At 36.2% G+C, this 19,202-nt stretch overlaps 1 protein-coding gene across 1 annotated transcript in view; it reads right to left on the bottom strand.

The window, feature by feature from the left end:
- The window catches only part of GRM5 (glutamate metabotropic receptor 5), a 507,658-nt gene that overhangs the window by 122,322 nt on the left and 366,134 nt on the right, over positions 1-19,202 (bottom strand). Inside the window, exon 3 of the mRNA XM_047879457.1 lies at positions 17,266-17,501. Within this exon, the coding sequence (XP_047735413.1) occupies positions 17,266-17,501 (236 nt within the window). The remainder of the gene's footprint in view (positions 1-17,265; positions 17,502-19,202) is intronic.

Here is a 19,202-nt window from a genome sequence, read left to right as displayed (position 1 = left end):
TGCAGCCACTCTGGAAAGCAGTGTGGAGGTTCCTCAGAAAATTAAAAATAGACCTACCCTATGACCCAGAAATAGCACTGCTAGGAATTTACCCAAGGGATACAGGAGTACTGATGCATAGGGGCACTTGTACCCCAATGTTTATAGCAGCACTCTCAACAATAGCCAAATTATGAAAAGAGCCTAAATGTCCATCAACTGATGAATGGATAAAGAAATTGTGGTTTATATACACAATGGAGTACTACATGGCAATGAGAAAGAACGAAATATGGCCCTTTGTAGCAACGTGGATGGAACTGGAGAGTGTGATGCTTTGTGAAATAAGCTATACAGAGAAAGACAGATACCGTATGTTTTCACTCTTAGGTGGATCCTGAGAAACTTAACAGAAACCCATGGAGGAGGGGAAGGAGGAAAAAAAAAGAGGTTAGAGTGGGAGAGAGCCAAAGCATAAGAGACTGTTAAAAACTGAGAACAAACTGAGGTTTGATGGGGGTGGGAGGGAGGGGTGGTTGGGTGATGGGTATTGATGAGGGCACCTTTTGGGATGAGCACTGGGTGTTGTATGGAAACCAATTTGACAATAAATTTCATGTATTGAAAAAAAATAAAAAAGAAAAAAAGAAAAAAAATAAATAAAATGCTGTTAATCATCCTTCCTAGCCTGGAGATTTTTGGAAAATATATTTATTAATACCACATGGTGCATTTCATTTCAGAATAATTTAATGCAAGCATTTTTATTTACTTATTTATTATTTTTTAAAATGTTTATCTATTTTTGAGAGAGAGGGAGAGACAGAGCATGAGTGGAGGAGGTACAGAGAGAGAGGGGGACACAGAATCCAAAGCAGGTTCCAAGCTCCGGAATGTCAGCAGAGAGCCCACCATGAGGCTTGAACTCACGAACAATGAGATCATGACCTGAGCCAAAGTTGGATGCTTAACCAACAGAGCCACTAATACAAGTATCTTAAAGCAAAACCTATTTTTATAATTTTATAGGTACAAAGGTTTAATACAACACTTCTAGAGATCCTTCTTTAGGATTTTCATATATATGGTCTTGTCTTATCTTCACAATGAGTCTAAAATGTAAGTATTATCTAAATTGTATAAGTGAAAAGGCAAGAATAAGTAACTGGCCCAAGGTTACAGGGTGAGTGATAGGTGGAGATGAACTTAATACAGTCCCCCACCCACTACAAAGCTCTTCTATTCGCTGCACAGCACAGGCTACTGAGCCATGCCAGAGACTAGGACACAGTGCTTCATAGGCTGCTCAGAGGGGATGAGCTTTGGGATTAAAAGCAAGAGGATAAATCCTAGAAAAATGAATTTCAATTTGGGTATGGGCATCAATATCATAAGAGCTAGAAGGGATAAAGGATTTGGTATTGCTAGAGTTCTCTGAAGACTGAGAGTAAGTCTGGAAAGTATATATTTATGTATTTGTACTTAAGAACTTTTTAAAAGCTTTATTAAACTATAATTGACATACATTAACTCCACATATTGAAAGTGGACAATTTGATAGGTTTCATATATTTATACTTTTGTAAAACCATTACAACAATCAAGGTAATGAATGTATCCATCACCTCCATGAGTTTCCTCATGGATCTTTTTAATCCCTCCCATCCCCAGGCAACCACGAATCTGTTGTCACTGTAGATTTTATTTTCTAAGGCTTAACAGAAATTGAATCATGTAGTGTGTACTCTTTCTTTTCCTGGTTTCTTTCACTCAGCATAACTACTTAGAGATTTGCCATGTTGTTAGGTATAGCAATAGTTCAATGCTTTCTGGTAATGAGTAATATTCCCTTGGACCTACAGCTATCCAAATTTTCCACTGCCATTTTTTTAAAAAGCCTATTCTTTCTGCATTGAATTGCTTGTACATCTTTGTCAAAACCAGTTTTCCATATACATGGGGTCTGTGTCTGAATCCCTATTGATCTATGTGTCTGTCTTTATCCTGATACTACACTTCTGATTACTCTATTTTTAGACTGAGTCTTGAAATCATGTAGTGTTTTGTTGTTGTTTTGTTTGAAATTTTTATTAAAATTCTAGTTAGTTAATATATAGTATAATATTGGTTTCAGGAGCAGAATTTAGTGATTCATCACTTACATAAAATACCCAGTGCTCCTCACAACAAGTGCCCTCCTTACTACCCATCACCCATCCAGCCCATCCCCCACCCATTTCCCCTCCAGCAACCCTGTTTGTTCTTTATAGTTAAGAGTCTTTTATGATTTCCTTCCCTTTCTTTCTTTTTCCCTCCCCCTATATTCATCTGTTTTGTTTCTTAAATTCCACGTATGAGTGAAATCATATGGTATTTGTCTTTCTCTGACTGACTTATTTCGCTTAGCATAACACACTCTGGTTCCATCCACGTTGTTGCAAATGGCAAGATTCCATTCTTTTTTGATGAATGAGTAATGTTCCATTGTATATATATATTTTTTATCCATTCATCAATCAATGGATATTTGGGTTCTTTCCATACTTTGGCTATTGTTGATAATGCTGGTATACACATTTGGGTGCATGTGCCCTTCGAATCAGTATGTTTGTATCCTTTGGGTGAATACCTAGGAGTGTGACTGCGGGTCATAGGGTAGTTCTATTTTTAACTTTTTGAGGCACCTCAAATACTGTTTTCCATATTGTTTTCCAGAGTGGCTGCACCAGTTTGTGTTCCCACCAACAGTGTAAGAGGATTCCCCTTTCTCTGCATCCTTGCCAACATCTGTTGTTTCCTGTGTCGTTAATTTTAACCATTCTGACAGGTGTGAGGTGGTATCTCTGGTTGTTTTGATTTGTGTTTTCCTGATGATGAGTGATGTTGAGAATCTTTTTTTTTTATTAATTTTTTTTAATGTTTATTTATTTTTGAGAGAGAGACAGAGAGACAGAGCACGAGTGGGGAGGGACAGAGAGAGAGGGAGACACAGAATCCGAAGCAGGCTCCAGGCTCTGAGCTGTCAGGACAGAGCCCAACATGGGGCTCGAACTCATGAACCATGAGATCATGATCTGAGCTGAAGTCGAACGCTTAACGAACTGAGCCACTCAGATGCTTCAACATCTTTTCATGTGTCCCTTTGCCATCTGGATGTCTTATTTGGAAAAGTGTCTATTCATGTCTTCTGCCTATTTCTTTACTGGATTATTTTTTTTGGGTGCTCAGTTTGATAAATTATTTACAGATTTGGGATACTAAATCAGATATGTCATTTGCAAGTATGTTTTCCCATTCTGTAGGTTGCCTTTTAGTTTTGTTGATTGTTTCTATTGCTGTGCATAAACTTTTTATCTTAGCTCATTTTTGCTTTTGTTTCCCTTGCCTCTGGCGACGTGTCTAGTAAGAAGTTACTGTGGCTGGGGTTAAAGAGGTTGCTGCCTGTGTTCTCCTCTAGGATTTTAATGGTTTTCTATAACATACTTAGGTCTTTCATCCATTTTGAATTTATTTTTGTGTATGGTGTAAGAAAATGGTCTGCTTTCATTCTTCTGTATGTTGCTGTCCAGTTTTCCCAATACCATTTGTTGAAGAGACTGCTTTTTTCCCCCCATTGGATATTCTTTCCTGCTTTATTGAAGACTAGTTGATCATATAGTTGTGGGTCCAAGAAATACAATAGGTTTTTGTACATAAATCTTCTATACTACAAACTTAATAAACTCACTCGAACTTTATGAATATTCCATTGGATTTGTTAGATAGGCAATTATGTCATTCATTAGTAAAAACATTTTAACTTAATTATTTCAAATCTAGTAACTTTTATTTCTTTAGCTGACACAGTCTAGTTTCATTGTCTAGAAACTCTGGTGGTAAGAGCCAAACTCCTTAATACTTGATCATATGGGGAAATCTTACTAGCTTGAGGAAGTTTTTGTCTATTCCTAGTTCGCTGAGAACCTTATCATAAATTCATATTACGTTTGAAAGTTAATAATTTTTTAGGTTTTTAACACAATAAATTATACTGATCAATTTTTGAATATTAAATCAGCCTTACATTTTGGGACAAATCTTATTTTGTCATGATATAGTATATTTTTTACATATTATTGGATATAATTTACTAAAATTTTGTTTAAAATATTTACACCAATTTTTTTGAGGTATATAATTCTTTTTTGTGATATACTGAATAGAATTGTTTCGAAAAATGTTCCCTTATTTTCCTTTCCATATTTGTTGTCTCTGGAGTGATGCTATATGTCTCTCATTCCTGATATTTGTAATTTGTTTTACTTTCTTTTCCTGATCAGTTTTTTTTTTCAATTTTACTGATCTTTTAAAAGAACCAGACTTTAGTTTCACTGGTTTTCTCTGTTGTATTTCTGGTTTATATTTCATTGATTTTCACTCTGATCTATTACTTCCTTTATTCTACTTACTTTGAGTTTAATTTGTTCTTTTCCAAATGTCTTCAGGTGGAGCTGTGGTCATTGACTTGAGATATTTTTGTTCTCTGATACAGCAAGTTAATGCTATGAAATTTCCCCTGTTGTTTTAGCCTTCTGAATTGTAAGTTTTTCTAGTCTGACAGCTAGGGACAGACACTGCTCCTTGTCCCATATGGCTGCCACACTGTCTCTCTAATCCCATAAGGGTCCTTTCCCAGATCTGAAGTATTATCCTTGTATAGATGCAGTAATCAATAGTCAGCTGCATACTCGAGGGAACCTCTGTCCATCTCCAGAGTTCTCTCTTCCTGCACCTCTCCTCTCTTTGTTTCTGTGCTCTAGCTAGAACTCTAGCTTCCTTGGTTTCTCTGAAGTCAGAATTCCATCTTCTTAACTCAGAAAACATACCTCATTTATTTCTTGTTTCATAAGAATAACTGTCCTTCATTGCTTGATATCCAATATCTAGAAAACGTTTGTTCTTTTTTGTTCTTTTTATTATTGTCTTTTGTTCTTTTTATTATTTTAAGAAGGAGAGTAAATCCAGTCTCTGTTACTTCGTCTTTGCTAAAAGCAGGTACTTTGCCCTCACATCTTTTAAGCATTTTCTCATACATCATCCTATTTATTTATTTTGGCTTTTTTAATGTTTATTTATTTATTTATTTTGAGAGACAGAGGGAGAGAGAAAATCCCTTATGATCTCAAGCAGGTCTAACACCGTCAGCACAAAGTCCAACACTGGCTTGATCCCAGCAACCGTGAGATCATGACCTTAGCCAAAATCAGGAGTCAGTCATTTAAACGACTGAGCCACCCAGGTGTCCCCTCATACATCATCATATGTAAGCCTCACTAGAGTCCTCTGTTGGTTAGGTATCAGGTTTTTAATTTTTTTTTAAGTTTATTCATTTATTTTGAGACAGAGGGAGAGAGAGTGGGGGAGGCGCAGGGAGAGGGAGAAGGAGAGGGAGAGAGAGAGAGAGAGAGAGAGAGAGAGAGAGAGAGAGAATCCCAAGCAGACTCTGCACCGTCAACGCAGAGCCCAATGCGGGGCTCAAACCCATGAACTGTGAGATTGTGACCTGAGCCAAAGTAAGGAGTTGGATGCTTAACCCACTAAGCCACCCAGCGCCCCAGTTAGGTATCAGTTTTAATACACATCCCATCTCACATTTGAGAAAACAGAGACTCAGAGAGGCCTAGTAGTGGCTACAGATTGAGTTTTTTAATATAGATCTTCTGGGTGTAAATCTAATGCTTTTCACATTTGCATGCCTTAAGTGACTGATTGAGCAAGCTTGTCAGGTCTCTCTTTGGTTTATCTTAAATATGTTTAATACATCGTGGATTCCAATTCCAATGTCTTAAGAATTTGGAAACTGTTGCAATTCCTAATGCGAGGGTTATTTTTTAGTAGTTTTTGATGGTAGCTATTCATCATGAAGAATTACATACACTGACACTTACTTGGATGGATAATTACTCTTATTTCTTAAACTTTGGAATTAAAAAAAGAAATATGACAGATTATATGTCTCAAAACTTTGATATGTTAATATCTGGGGCCTTGATCTGGCTCTGCAACCATTTCTTTAAAGCAGAGTCCAAGATGGAGAAACTTCTCCCTCCTCAAAATGAAAAGTATTAACATGTAACAAATCCAAGAATTGTATTAAGCCCAAACTGACACATCAAATTCTAATTAACTTAATTCATTGTCTGTTATATAGACAGTATGTTTCTGATTAGATTTCACCACATACACTAGGATAATGTGATCAAATTTATTTTTAAAGATATGGTTATTAAATTTTTCCAGTGTACTCTTTCCAAAAGTATGATGCTAATCAGTGTTACATAAGAAGATGAGTTCATAGTAAAACAAAACAACAAAAAGGAGATTCTGGATTAAAGAAAGGGATTTAAAAATGTTTACAATGGGATTTGTCCTTTTCCAACATGTGGATATACATTATGAATCTCTAAAAATAATGGATACAGAATGTAATAATCCAGTATATGCAACCACAGAATCCTTTTTTTACATTGGATTAGTTTTCTTTCCAAGTGCTACCTTGGAAATGTTAATGTAGTGCAAGGATGAGAAATATTTAAACTGGGGTTACCTGTGGCATTTTGTTTACTTGGCACTTGTGATGCCTTTACTATTGTTCAGCCCCTCTTATTAGATAATTATTTCCTCTCAATGTACTGTTTTGGGTTTTCCAGTCATGTTTTCAGAGATACTGAAGTGTTTTGAGCAATGAATAAATCACCAATAAGTGTTTTTAAAGCAAACAAGATGGCAGAAAAAAATTCTGATGCACAAGGAAGTATCCTTTAACTAACCCATCTCAAATCCTTATGACACATATTCATCAAAAAAAATGTGGACACCTCTGGCTGGAAACTTGCTATAAAAAAAGGGAAAAGAGATACCTCCAAGCTAGTGGAATCAACCTTTTTGAATATAGGAAATTCTTTTCATGTCAAAAAATTCCACACACTCCATAAATGCTGTTTGTACTATAGAAAACACCTAATGGCAATAAGCTACCATGATTAGAGCAATTTAAAAATTAATTTATAATTTGTTAACTGCAGCAGCTTGTGCATAAAAATAAGGTACTTATGTGTATAAGCATACACATGTTCACACAAGGATATGCAAAGCATAGTTCAGTTCACTGATAATGCTCAACAATGTAAGAATTCTAGATCAGTCAACAAATCAACAGTGACCCTGGGACCTGCAGCCTACAGACTGGGAACCACTGTTCTAGATCCTCTAGCCCTTGTAACTCTGCTTGGGTATAAGAGACATGAAGTCACATTCATTTAACAATATTTATTCACATGCTTGCTCTATATAAGCCATCATGCTCAGAATTTGGAAAATAGATGAGTAAGACAGTTCCTCTCCTGGAGAAATTTATAGTTTAACAGAGACAGATGAAGATAACATTTTTTGTTTGTTTTTTTGTTTGGTTTTTAATTTACTTTGGAGACAGAGAGTACATGCAAGCGGTGTAGTGGAAGAAAGAGAGACAGAAAAGAATCTCAAGCAGGATCCACGCTGAGTGTGGAGCCTCATGCTGGGGCTTGATCCCAGGGCCCTGGGATCATGACCTGAGCTGAAATCAAGAGTTGGACGCTCAAGTGACTAAGCCACCCAAGAGCCCCTGAACATAAAATGTTTATGTAATGGTGTAATGATGTGAAAAATCTATGTATATGTCAGTGTAATCCAGTGGAAAATATTATATTGCTGTAGTTGCTTTATCCCCTCTGAGGATGGTATCATTTTTTTTCTCTGGAGTAAATGGCCTTCTGTTTGGCGATGTAACTTTAGCAGCAGCTTTGGGCTCAAAAGGTGAGCAGCATCCATTGTCTAAGGGCAGAATTTTATTTACTTATTTATTTTTTCAATATATGAAGTTTATTGTCAAATTGGTTTCCATACAACACCCAGTGCTCATTCCAAAAGGTGCCCTCATCAATACCCATCACCCCCCCACCCCTCCCTCCCACCCCCATCAACCCTCAGTTTGTTCTCAGTTTTTAAGAGTCTCTTATGCTTTGGCTCTCTCCCACTCTACCTCCTTTTTTTTTTCTTCCCCTCCCCCATGGGTTTCTGTTAAGTTTCTCAGGATCCACATAAGAGTGAAACCATATGGTATCTGTCTTTCTCTGTATGGCTTATTTCACAAAGCATCACACTCTCCAGTTCCATCCATGTTGCTACAAAGGGCCATCTTTCATTCTTTCTCATTGCCACGTAGTACTCCATTGTGTATATAAACCACAATTTCTTTATCCATTCATCATTTGATGGACATTTAGGCTCTTTCCATAATTTGGCTATTGTTGAGAGTGCTGCTATAAACATTGGGGTACAAGTGCCCCTATGCATCAGTACTCCTGTATCTAAGGGCAGAATTTTAAAGGAGACAAGAAAACAAAGAAACAGCTCAATAGCTCTACCTATGAAATGGAGAAATATTTACTGTGGTGTTTAAAAACATTGTGAGGAAATGAGGTAAGGGTTACAGGGAAGTAAAGGGACAGTAATCAAGCAACATGGTGGGAGAAATCTGATGGAGTGAGAATGTGTGGGGGAATCTATTGTGAGAAATTTGGACTGGAAGGAATGTTAGACTGGACATAGGGGCTGCAGAACTTCTATTTAGAGGTGGGGTAGTTAAAGTAAACTCTCATGAAATTAGAACACGAATGCAGAGAAGTGCAAAAATCATAACAACACATTGATTTTTTCTCAAAAGAAATACATCCTAGTGATCACCACTGGCTCAAGAAATAGCACATCATTGGAATCCCAGAAATGCCCTTCTGGCTAAAGGACTTTTATGTTGCTCTGCACCCATTTTTCTCATCTTCATTTTGTTGATAGTAGGGTGGCATACACATAAATGTCAGTGTGAGTGGTTACTTGAAGGCATAAAAATAAGGAGATGGGAGGATCTGTGTTCAATATCTGGATTGGTACGTGTCAAAAAAGACAAAAAGTACAGGAAGTGACATGAGGGAAACAGAATTTCTTTGAGAACAGGAAACTGGATTTATTGGAAACCATGAGGATATATGCTCGGTGAAACTACCAAATATCCTGAGGAAGGTTTTTCATGGAACAAAAGTGCAGAGACTTAAGTAGGCATGCCACGCTAAAATGGAAGAGCACAATCTGTGAATTGTGCTGTGAAGTGATTGGAACGTAGATTTCTTGGGCTTAAGGAATTGATGATAAGATTTGAAAAATACATATGGCAAATTTGAAGAGTTTTGACTGGGGGCAAAGGGGTGGAATTCCTTTTTTGTAGACATTAGAGAACCATGGACGAGCATTGAGAATGGAAGTAACACGATGAGATTCATTCTTTAGATGGACTCTTTCGAGGCTACTTTTTAGCATAAAATGGAGGAGAAAGAAGCTGGTATCAAAAAGAAGATTAGATATGAAGATTATTCTCATATGTGAGGTGACAGATAATGAAGAAACAAATCACAGCAGTGGTATAAAGATTTGAATTCAGCCAGTAATGAAAAACAGAGAACAGATGTGGAAGATGAACAGTAGATTTAATAGTATTTGGTTACCAGTTGGCTGTGAGGATGAGAGAATGGAATATGAGAAGACCCCTTATTCCCACATCTTGGGGGACAGGCTGGATGGGTGTATCGTTTACTCAAACTGGAGGTACATAATGGAGAAGCTCAAAGTTTGGAACTGTGGTTAGAAAAGTTATAATGAGGTGAGTTTTAGATATGTAAGTTGGAAGTGCCCTCAGGACATCCAGGCGAGAATGTTTGTGTGTTAATGTCATAAATGACACCTCTGGAAGCTACTGGAAGTGACAGGGAGAAATCATAGAAAGGAGATGGTAAATGAATGTCAGTGGGTGACAGTATAACTGTAAAGGAAATGGGTCCTTAAATTGGTTCAAATAACTGTATAGGAAATGGGTCCTTAAATTGGTTCAAATATAGAATAGGATCCAGTTACTAGAAAACAGTTTTAATTTAATTAGCTGTAGCTTTTATTACTGGGTTACTTAAACAATTGGAAAAATTAAACTATATTCTTTATACTTTTAACTTATTATCGTTACTGGTCATTTAACTTATAATTCAAGTCTAACATGATTGTTCAATTTAAGTAACACTTACTGAAATTGGGCTCACTGTTAATAGTATATAAACCTGGATTCTGTAAAAACCACATAGTTAAAACACTTAAGGGTATAGAAATAGTTTGACTTAATTTTTTAAATGCTTAAAGATAAAAACAGAAATTAACAAAAGTATGAACATTTTGGACATTATAAACTGCAGGGTTCGTTTATGCATCCAAATTGGGATTGCAGGGGAGTGACAAGATTAAAATATAAAAGAGGGACCTCTGGTGTTATGTAGGGTGGAGAAGAAAGCACATGAACATTCTTTTACTGTATAACTTTACGAGGCCAAAGAAATGCAAAAATAAAATATTTTCAAGGCAGTGAAGATGTATGGACTCAACAAAGACAAAATGAACAAACAAAAAGGAGACCTATGAAAGTAGGCAGGTGTCACCCGCTGCTTTCTCATCAGAGGGCATCTGCAGGTTCTGGACCAGGCTGCCAATCTAACATGGTCTGAATGAAGGGACATTAGTTTTCTAGGGTGGCCATAACAAAATACCACATGCTATGTGGCTTCAAACAGCAGAAATTTATTCTCTCACAGTTCTGGAGGCTCAAAGTCAGAAGTCAAGGTGTCAAGAGGGTCATGCTCCCTCTGAGACTCTTGGTAGAATCCTTCCTTGCCTCTTCCTAGCTTCTTATGGTGGCCATTAATTTTTGGCATTTCTTGTCTTTGTGCTGCATCACTCAAGTTTCTGCCTGTGTCTTCCCCCTGCCACTTTTCCTATGTGTGTCTGTCTCTGTGTCACTTCTCCTCTATTGGGGGAAATTAAGAGCCCATCCTACTTTAGTACATCCTCTCATCTTAACTCTGCACTGATGCTATTTCTCAATAAAGTCACATTTTGAGGTTCTAGGACAGTACATGAATTGTGGCTGGGGAATATATGACTTCACATAGTATCTGACACTTCTGGAAAAAAGAGAAGCCAGAAGTACTTTTGGATATTAAAATGATATGGTATGTCAATATATAAAGTGCAGGAAACCTAACCACATGATAGATTTTCCCCCTTGTGATTCATTTGCTGATTCTGGGGGCTGCATGAGGCTCAAGATTTTGAAGAGGAAGGCTGAAATGTCCCATTGTTTTATACTATTTGGAAGAAAAGCCCCACCTGAGGATTAGAAACTGCTCAAACTTCAAGTAGTCTTTTCCTCACAATGGATGCCAAATTTAGAAACAGTATGGTATAGGGGCCTGGAGGAAAAAAATCTCAAAAAACAACAAAAATCTGACTGAGTCAGTCATCCAGGGCATAGGATATACTATCTAGATTCTCCATCAAAATTCCATGTCAATTGTTCCTTAAAGACACTTTTAACTACAGGTTGACTACTTCTGTCTTATGTTGCAACTTATCTCAATTTCTTTGAACCTGGAAAAGGCAAACCATCATTGGGGGAAAATAATATAAACTTCAATCTTTATGGCATTTTATACTCAATGTCTAGCACAAAAGAAAATACGTTGTATCAGGAAGCATGAAATGTGACCAATGAAAAATATGTCAATAGAAGACTGACAGAAGATCCAGATGTTAGAATTAGAAAAAAAGGGGCCTTAAAATAACTATAATCACTATGTTCAAGGACATGGAATAAAGGACTGAAAATTAGATGAGAAAGAATACTTCAAAAGAAAATTAGTAACTATAAAAAGAATTAAATGGACATCTGGGACTGTAAAACAACATACCTGAAGTTAAAAACTTATTTTGGTTAACAGCTGACTGGACATAGGTGGATACATTGTTAGTGAAATAAAAGACAAAATAATAGAAAAGAATCAAATAGAAGAACAGAGAGAAAAAAAAGATAGGAAAGAAAGTCCAGAGAAAAAGTCACCTGTATGACCCAGTCAAATAATCTAATAGGTATATCTGAGCACAAGAAGGAACAGAGAGAGAAAAATGTGGCAGAAGGAATGTTTTAGGAAGTAATGTCTAGGAAATTTTCAAAACTGATAGACATTTTTAATCCACAGGTTTAAGAAATCCAAAGAATGACATATATAAAGGAAATCACACCTAACCAAATCACAGTCAAATAAAAACTTAAAAAAAATTTTAAAGCCTAGAAAAAAAGACATGTTGCCAAAAAAAAAAAGGACACAACATTAGAATGATGGCTAAATTTTCAATGAAATGATGGAATCCAGAGAAAAAAAATGAAATGTTGTTTTCAAAGAAAAAAAAAATGAAGAAAACCTGGCAATACAGAATGCTATCCTTGGTGAATACACTCCTCAAAAACAAAGGGGAAATAAAGATATTCTCAGAAAAAAAAGTCAATATAATTTGTTGGCAGTAGATCTATATTGTAAGAAACACTACAAGAAATTCTTTAGGCTGAAAAAAATCACAGGTGAAAGCAAGCAGGTAGAAGGAATGAAAAACACTGGAGTGGGGAAATATGACTGCTAACCATTTAGAGCAACAATATGAAGAAAGTCATATATATATATATATATACACACACATATGTATATATAATATTTATATTATTATATTTATATATTTTTATATATAATACAGATAAAAATAAATTATACGGCAATAGCAAAATATTGTATGAGGGAATAAACAGATGTAAATATTTGCAAGATTTAAATTTTTTTTTTAATGTTTACTCATTTTTGAAAGAGAGAGAGACAGTGTGTGCATGAGAGGGGGAGAGGCAAAGAAAGCCTGGAGACACAGAATCTGAAGGAAGCTCCAGTCTCTGAGCTGTCAGCACAGAGCCCTATGTGGGGCTCAAACTCACGAACCATGAGATCATGACTTAAGCTGAAATCAGACCCTTAACTGACTGAGCCACCTAGGCACCCCTGCAAGATTTTTTAATATAAACAAGAACCAACATAAAGTTGTTTGTATTAAAGATTCATTTAGTAATTTCTGTTGAAAACTCTAAATTAATTATGCTGGGATGAAACAAAATTATTAAGAGGGGTGATATAATAAGATAGAAAAACTATTGATTAATCCATAAGCAGGCAGTAAAAGAGGAATAAGTATTAAAGAACAAAGTGGATAAATAGAAAACAACACATGAGAGGGATAGGAAATAGGAATAAGCTATTCTCTAAGTGGGCAATCTTCACAATACATATATCTACCAAAGACTCATCTCCACAGTATATAAGGAAGTCTTAAAATAGATGTTAAATGATAAACAATTCAAAGAAATGTGCAAAAGACCTGAACAGACACTTTACAAAATAGGATGCCCAAATTTCCGATAAGCATATGAGAAGGAACTTAACTTGGTAATACACATGGAAAGGCAATAAAAATCACAATATGATACAAACACATACTCACAGAATGTTTAAAATACAAAAAGATAGTACCAAGTGTTGACAGTAGTGCAAAGCAACTTGAAATTTCATACATTTCAGTGAAAGGGGAAATTAGTTCAATTACTTTGGAAAACTGCTTAGCAATTTCTAATAAAGCTAAATATATATGTAGTCTATGATGTAGCAGTTCCAATACTGGGTATACATCTAACAGTAATTAGGATATAGGTCTGCCATAGTATATGTACATAAATGTTCATAAAGTATTTATAATACCTAAAAATGTAAATAATGCAAATGTCTATCATATAGGAGAACTGATAGGTAAATTCTGGTAGTATATCCATACAAAGGGATATTGCACAGCAATAAAAAAGAATAAACTACAGGCAACTGGGTGGCTTAGTCAGTTAAGTGTCTGACTCTTGATTTTGGCTTGAGTCATGATCCCAGGGTCATGGGACTGAGCCCCACATGGGACTCTGCACTGAGCATGAAGTCTTCTTAAGATTCTCTCTCTCTCTCTCTCTCTCTCTCTCTCTCTCTCTCTCTCTCTCTCCCTCTGCCCCCTCCCTTGCACATGCTCTCTTTCTTTCTCACTCTCTCTTTCTCTTTTTCTCTCAAAATAAAATAAAACATAAAAAAAGAATAAACTAATACATGCAATGATGGGATGAAAATCACTACATTACTTTGAGGGGAAAAGGCCATTACAGAGAAGCAAATAATGTAAGTGTCTATTTATATAATGTATAAGAATAGGCAAGACTAACAGGCAGTGAAAAAATTCATATTAATGGGGCATATTCTCTATAAGGCTACTGCTAGTTCTGGACTACTAGATTTAGATACCTGTCCTAACTTTTATTCTTTGCCTTCAAAGAATCTCCCAAGACAAAATAAGCAGTACTTCAGCTATGGGTATTTCTATCCTTTGTGTGAAGCCATTTTTCTTCTTGAATTATCTATTAGATTTAAGGTACTGGAGAAAGTGAGCAAAGCAAAGCTTCTTGATTGACATGAATTGGAAACTCCTAATATTAACACTCCAACTCAAAAATGATTGTCTTATGCACACCCCCTGATGAAAGGGCTTAAGTGCATTATATTTAGGAAAATGCTGGTAATATTTAGTAATATTATACATATGAGTAAACTATTTGGGGCCCCTAAGGAGGTGGGGATAAAGATGCTAAGAGGACGTGTGAGTGAATAAGGAAATACAGTCAAAAGTAGAGAGTAGTGAACAATTAGGTATCTATTATGAATTCCATAGTAATTTACATTTTAAGATTTTTCCTTTTTGTATCTTTGACCTATATATTAACTATAATATAAAGCAAATTTTATGGCAATTTTTAAAAATTGTAATATTTTATCTTTTTAGCATACCATACTGGTTAAACTTCAGACAAATCTGAGTTCAATTATAAGTTCCAGTGTTTAATAGTTAGCTGACCTTGAGCAAGCTATTGTTTTCTCCTAAATCTTCATTTTATAATCTTTAAAATAAAGATAATAATATTATTTCCCTTATTGAAAAGAATAACAGAGGTATTACACATAAGTGTCCATGTATGTACAAAATGACATCTCTTGTCAGATAAGATTCTGGGGGCGGTGGGAAGTGGCTAACGAGTGTTTTCCAGTACTGGAGTAAGGAGCCAGTTCTGAGCAGAGTAATCATATCTGGGTATTCATGTGTAAGACAGAGATCAACAGCAGGCTAAAAGGGAGGATTTTACAGAACATTTTCCACAGAAATAATGTTCTTTGGAAATCAATTAAAGAGTGTTTTAAAACTATATCTAAATAAGATCTCCAACAGTGGGGAAAAAATAAGAGAAACAAAGAACCATTTCAAAGGGAGGACATTTTAGACAAAAAAGAAAAGGAAAATAATATTGGCACAAAGAGGAAAAGGGTGAGGATCAGTTGGAAACATTACCTTAGACACACTGGTTAGGGACTGTCACTAACTCCTTAATAAAGGATAACTGGAGATGAGATCAAATCTATTGCTTATACTTTATAGCTCCTCCAGTGTAGCTACATATAGAAATCTGTACACAACCATAGAACTGGAATACAGAGAGGCATAGCCCCCAAATCTCAAGAGAGGAAAGGAGTCTGTGTCCATCAGAAACTAGATAGAATGATGAAAGATATGACATTAGCTATAAACATTGAAATTGTGAAACAGAAGTCATCATGCTGTTCATTCACATATATTTTTTTTCATGAAAACAAAACAAAACAAAACAAAACAAAACAAATGAAATGAATAAGCATTTGAAGATTTTGGACAAGCAGTATCTGAAGTCAGAAAGAAACAAACATACACACCATACTTCTGTGATTTCTGGATTTCACTGATCAATACAATATCCCACACTTCAGCATCTTTCTCCCCCCTCTTTACTCAAACAGAAACTGACATAAAGATGCCATGTTCTTATTTTACCAGATACCGATATTTAAAATAATCACAAATCATCATTCACCCCCTTCTTAATTTCACAAAAGAATGAAGTGATACCAAAAACATGACGGACATGAACTGGGAGGGAAAGTGCATTATGAAAAAATTCACTATATTATTTACATTATTCTCATTTTTGTGCTTATATGTGACAACTTCTCTGTGCACTGGAATTGGTTTGTGGGCCATAATTTCAACCCCACTATCTCAATGCACTCCTGTATTCCAGCATCATAGATAAAGGCACCCATATCACCAATTAAAACACTTTACTCCTATGCAAATGCATATGGGGTTCTTGTTACACAATGTGATGATAAGGAAGTATCAACAAATCACTTATCAATTTTGACAAACCTTAATTTTTGCAGGCTTTGACATACAGATCAATATTGGCCGTACCTTGGTAACTGGAGTCAAGATTCCCTTTCAATGTGCAACAAATAATTGCAACTAAACCCTGTGTTTAGCTCTTATAATATCATTTATAGCACTGAATTACAACATTGGCTGGCATGATTATCTCCCTTCTAGACACTAAACCTTTTAAGGGCAGGAACTAGTTTTCCTCACCTTGTTATCTTTACAACTAAAACAATAGTTGGAGGGAAAAAAAGCAACAGTTGGTACAATATGAGTCCCTATAAGTGTAGAAGAATGAATGGCAACATTCAGATTATGTCTCCTGAAACATAAAACCCTATCCCTGCTCCTGTTCTATATATTGATGGAAGTAGGAATTGGCTCTGTCCTTTAATATTCACCTGATTCAGTGCAAGAGCAAGAGAGCAGGGAAGGGGCAGAGAGAGGGAGAGAAAGAGAATCCCAAGCAGGCTCCACACCATTGGTGCAGAGCCTGATGCGGGGCTCAAACTCACGAACCATGAGATCATGACCTGAGCTGAAATCGAGAGTCAGACGCTTAATCAACTGAGCCACCCAGGAGCCCCCTTATTCATTCTTCAGAATATGACACCCTTACTAAGTGTTTAACTCGGTGCTAACTGCTGAAGATAATCAAAATGTGCAGAGTGTAGTTCTTGCCTTCAGGGATGGCAATCACAGTTCCTCTCTGGAGCTCACATTACCCTCTTAGCACAGTGCCAATTTCTTGAATGATATAAATAACAAAATTGTTTTAAATCTCTGTGGAGTAAAAATTTGCTCTGATATGTTCTTAGTGAGAATAAAGCTTGTTTATCACTGTAAGTGGCAATAGCCCCTCTGTTTATGTAAGAGTCCTCTTCTCCAACAGATTATAGCCACTATCCCCATGACACAGTTTACATAAATTGGAGCCCTAGCCTTATCCACTTTAAATGAAACAATAAATCTGCTTACTATTGCAAGTCTTGTTGTATTTGCTGTTCTCCTGTGCAAACCCTTCCAGCCGGCACTGAAAACGATGCTGCCAAAATTCTTGAAACCAAGGATTTCGAAGGTTTGTTTCTGGCCGAAGCTTCAGATAATAATCATCAAACCACTTGACATCAGGAGATTGAAGCTTGATTGTGATTCCACCAACAGCTTCTCGCTGATATCCATCTGTCACATCATACCTGTCAGCCCAGCCATCACTGTGGGGAGACAAAAACCAGCTCAGCTTAGAACAGATACCTTCTAAGCCAATGATTCCATTTGCTTTCCTTTTGAAAAGATCAGTAATTAAATGGCTACTCAGCCACACCATGGTCCTACATTATACTTACATGATTACTGAGATAGAAACTTAGAATAAAGAGTATAATACACCATGGGAATTTAGGGTCTAAGAGTACTGGAAGGCACCAGTCTCACTAACCTCAAACTGTGGAGAATAACCTAATACTTTTGGCAGAATGTGACTGGTTTTCACATACACTGTATGGAAGCTGCATGATATCACCATTCACATTATTTACTGAATGCTTAGTGGCTAAGTGAAGTTAACTTGAAATCCATTCTGTTCCTTTATAACAATTAGTTTAATGACCATAGGGTAAAAATGAAAATATCTCTAACATACACCTAGTATTAATTTAACCATCCTATGACATGATATTCATTGTTTTCATATTTTACAAGTAAATAATAGAGAGGTTAAAAATACCTGCTGATTATGGTCATTCTGTTAAATATGGATTCTTCAGCACCTCAAACTGAAATCCTGTAATCCACTGTCCATATACTGTTTCCTGTCCCATGGTACTTCTCTAATATATTTAAAATACACATATGGAATCATGTTTTGCATTGGATGGATTAAAAAACTTCTTAACAGGAATGCCTGGGGGGCTTAGTGGGTTAAGCATCTGACTCTTGATTTAGGCTCAGGTAATGATCTCACAATCGTGAGATCAGGCCCCTCATTAGGCTCTGTACTGGGTGTGGAGCCTGCTTGAGATTCTCTCTCTCCCTCTCCCTCTGCCCCTCACCCGCTCGTGCTCTCTCTCTCTCTCAAAAAACAAAACAAAACAAAACAACAACAACCACAACTTCTTAACAATGGTATATCAAGCATAGTGTCAGGAATCATACTCTTCAATATTACTCTCATTCTATCCACTGATCACTCAAAGTAAGCGAGGAATTTTAAGATAAAAGAATTAGAAATCAGAGACTTCATGTTACAATGGTATAAGAATATAATAGTACAAAAGGAAAGCACTCTAAGCTTATTTGGAAAACAAGTGAGGCACAACATTGGAAATAAAAGACATAAAAAGATGTTTATATCAAATTTGGGCACACCTTGGGGCATTCAGGACAAGCGAGACTGACTTTTTCACCCTCTTCCACTGGAATAGGCACAACTTGTGCTAAGTATCTGCTGGGACCTAGTGTGGTGTCTTTCCTTACAAGAAGGCAAGTACTTTTTCAGGAAAGATAAAGAAAGTCAAGGGATATTTTAATACTGAAAAAAAAAAACAGTAACAAAGAAGGAAGAGAAGGGGTTTGGAGAGAGCGGAAGGGAAGAGTAGAATGGAACCTCCTGAATGCAAAGCAGTAAAGTTTTTGGAGTTACACAGGGTTGGGGGAAGTGGGCACTGGGGAGAGGGAGAGGGAAAGGATTTACACTCACAATCAGTGTTTATTTCATCCATTTCAGATATACTTATCAGAATGTTAATTTCTTTTTATCTTCCTTCAAATGCATTTTTGTCTCATATATATTTTTTGTAGGTGGAGACCATGCACCAATATTTCGCATATAAAATCAGCGCTGGGGAAGGTATTATGTAAGTAATTAATTAAAATAAGTATAAAAAGCATGTACTTTTTTCCAGCATGTTCTGCTA

This window comes from Prionailurus viverrinus, chromosome D1, assembly GCF_022837055.1.
Source record: "Prionailurus viverrinus isolate Anna chromosome D1, UM_Priviv_1.0, whole genome shotgun sequence".
In the NCBI taxonomy this organism is placed as follows: Eukaryota; Metazoa; Chordata; class Mammalia; order Carnivora; family Felidae; genus Prionailurus; species Prionailurus viverrinus.
Note: the sequence above shows the minus strand (reverse complement) of the source record. Positions and strands in the feature narration are given on the sequence as shown.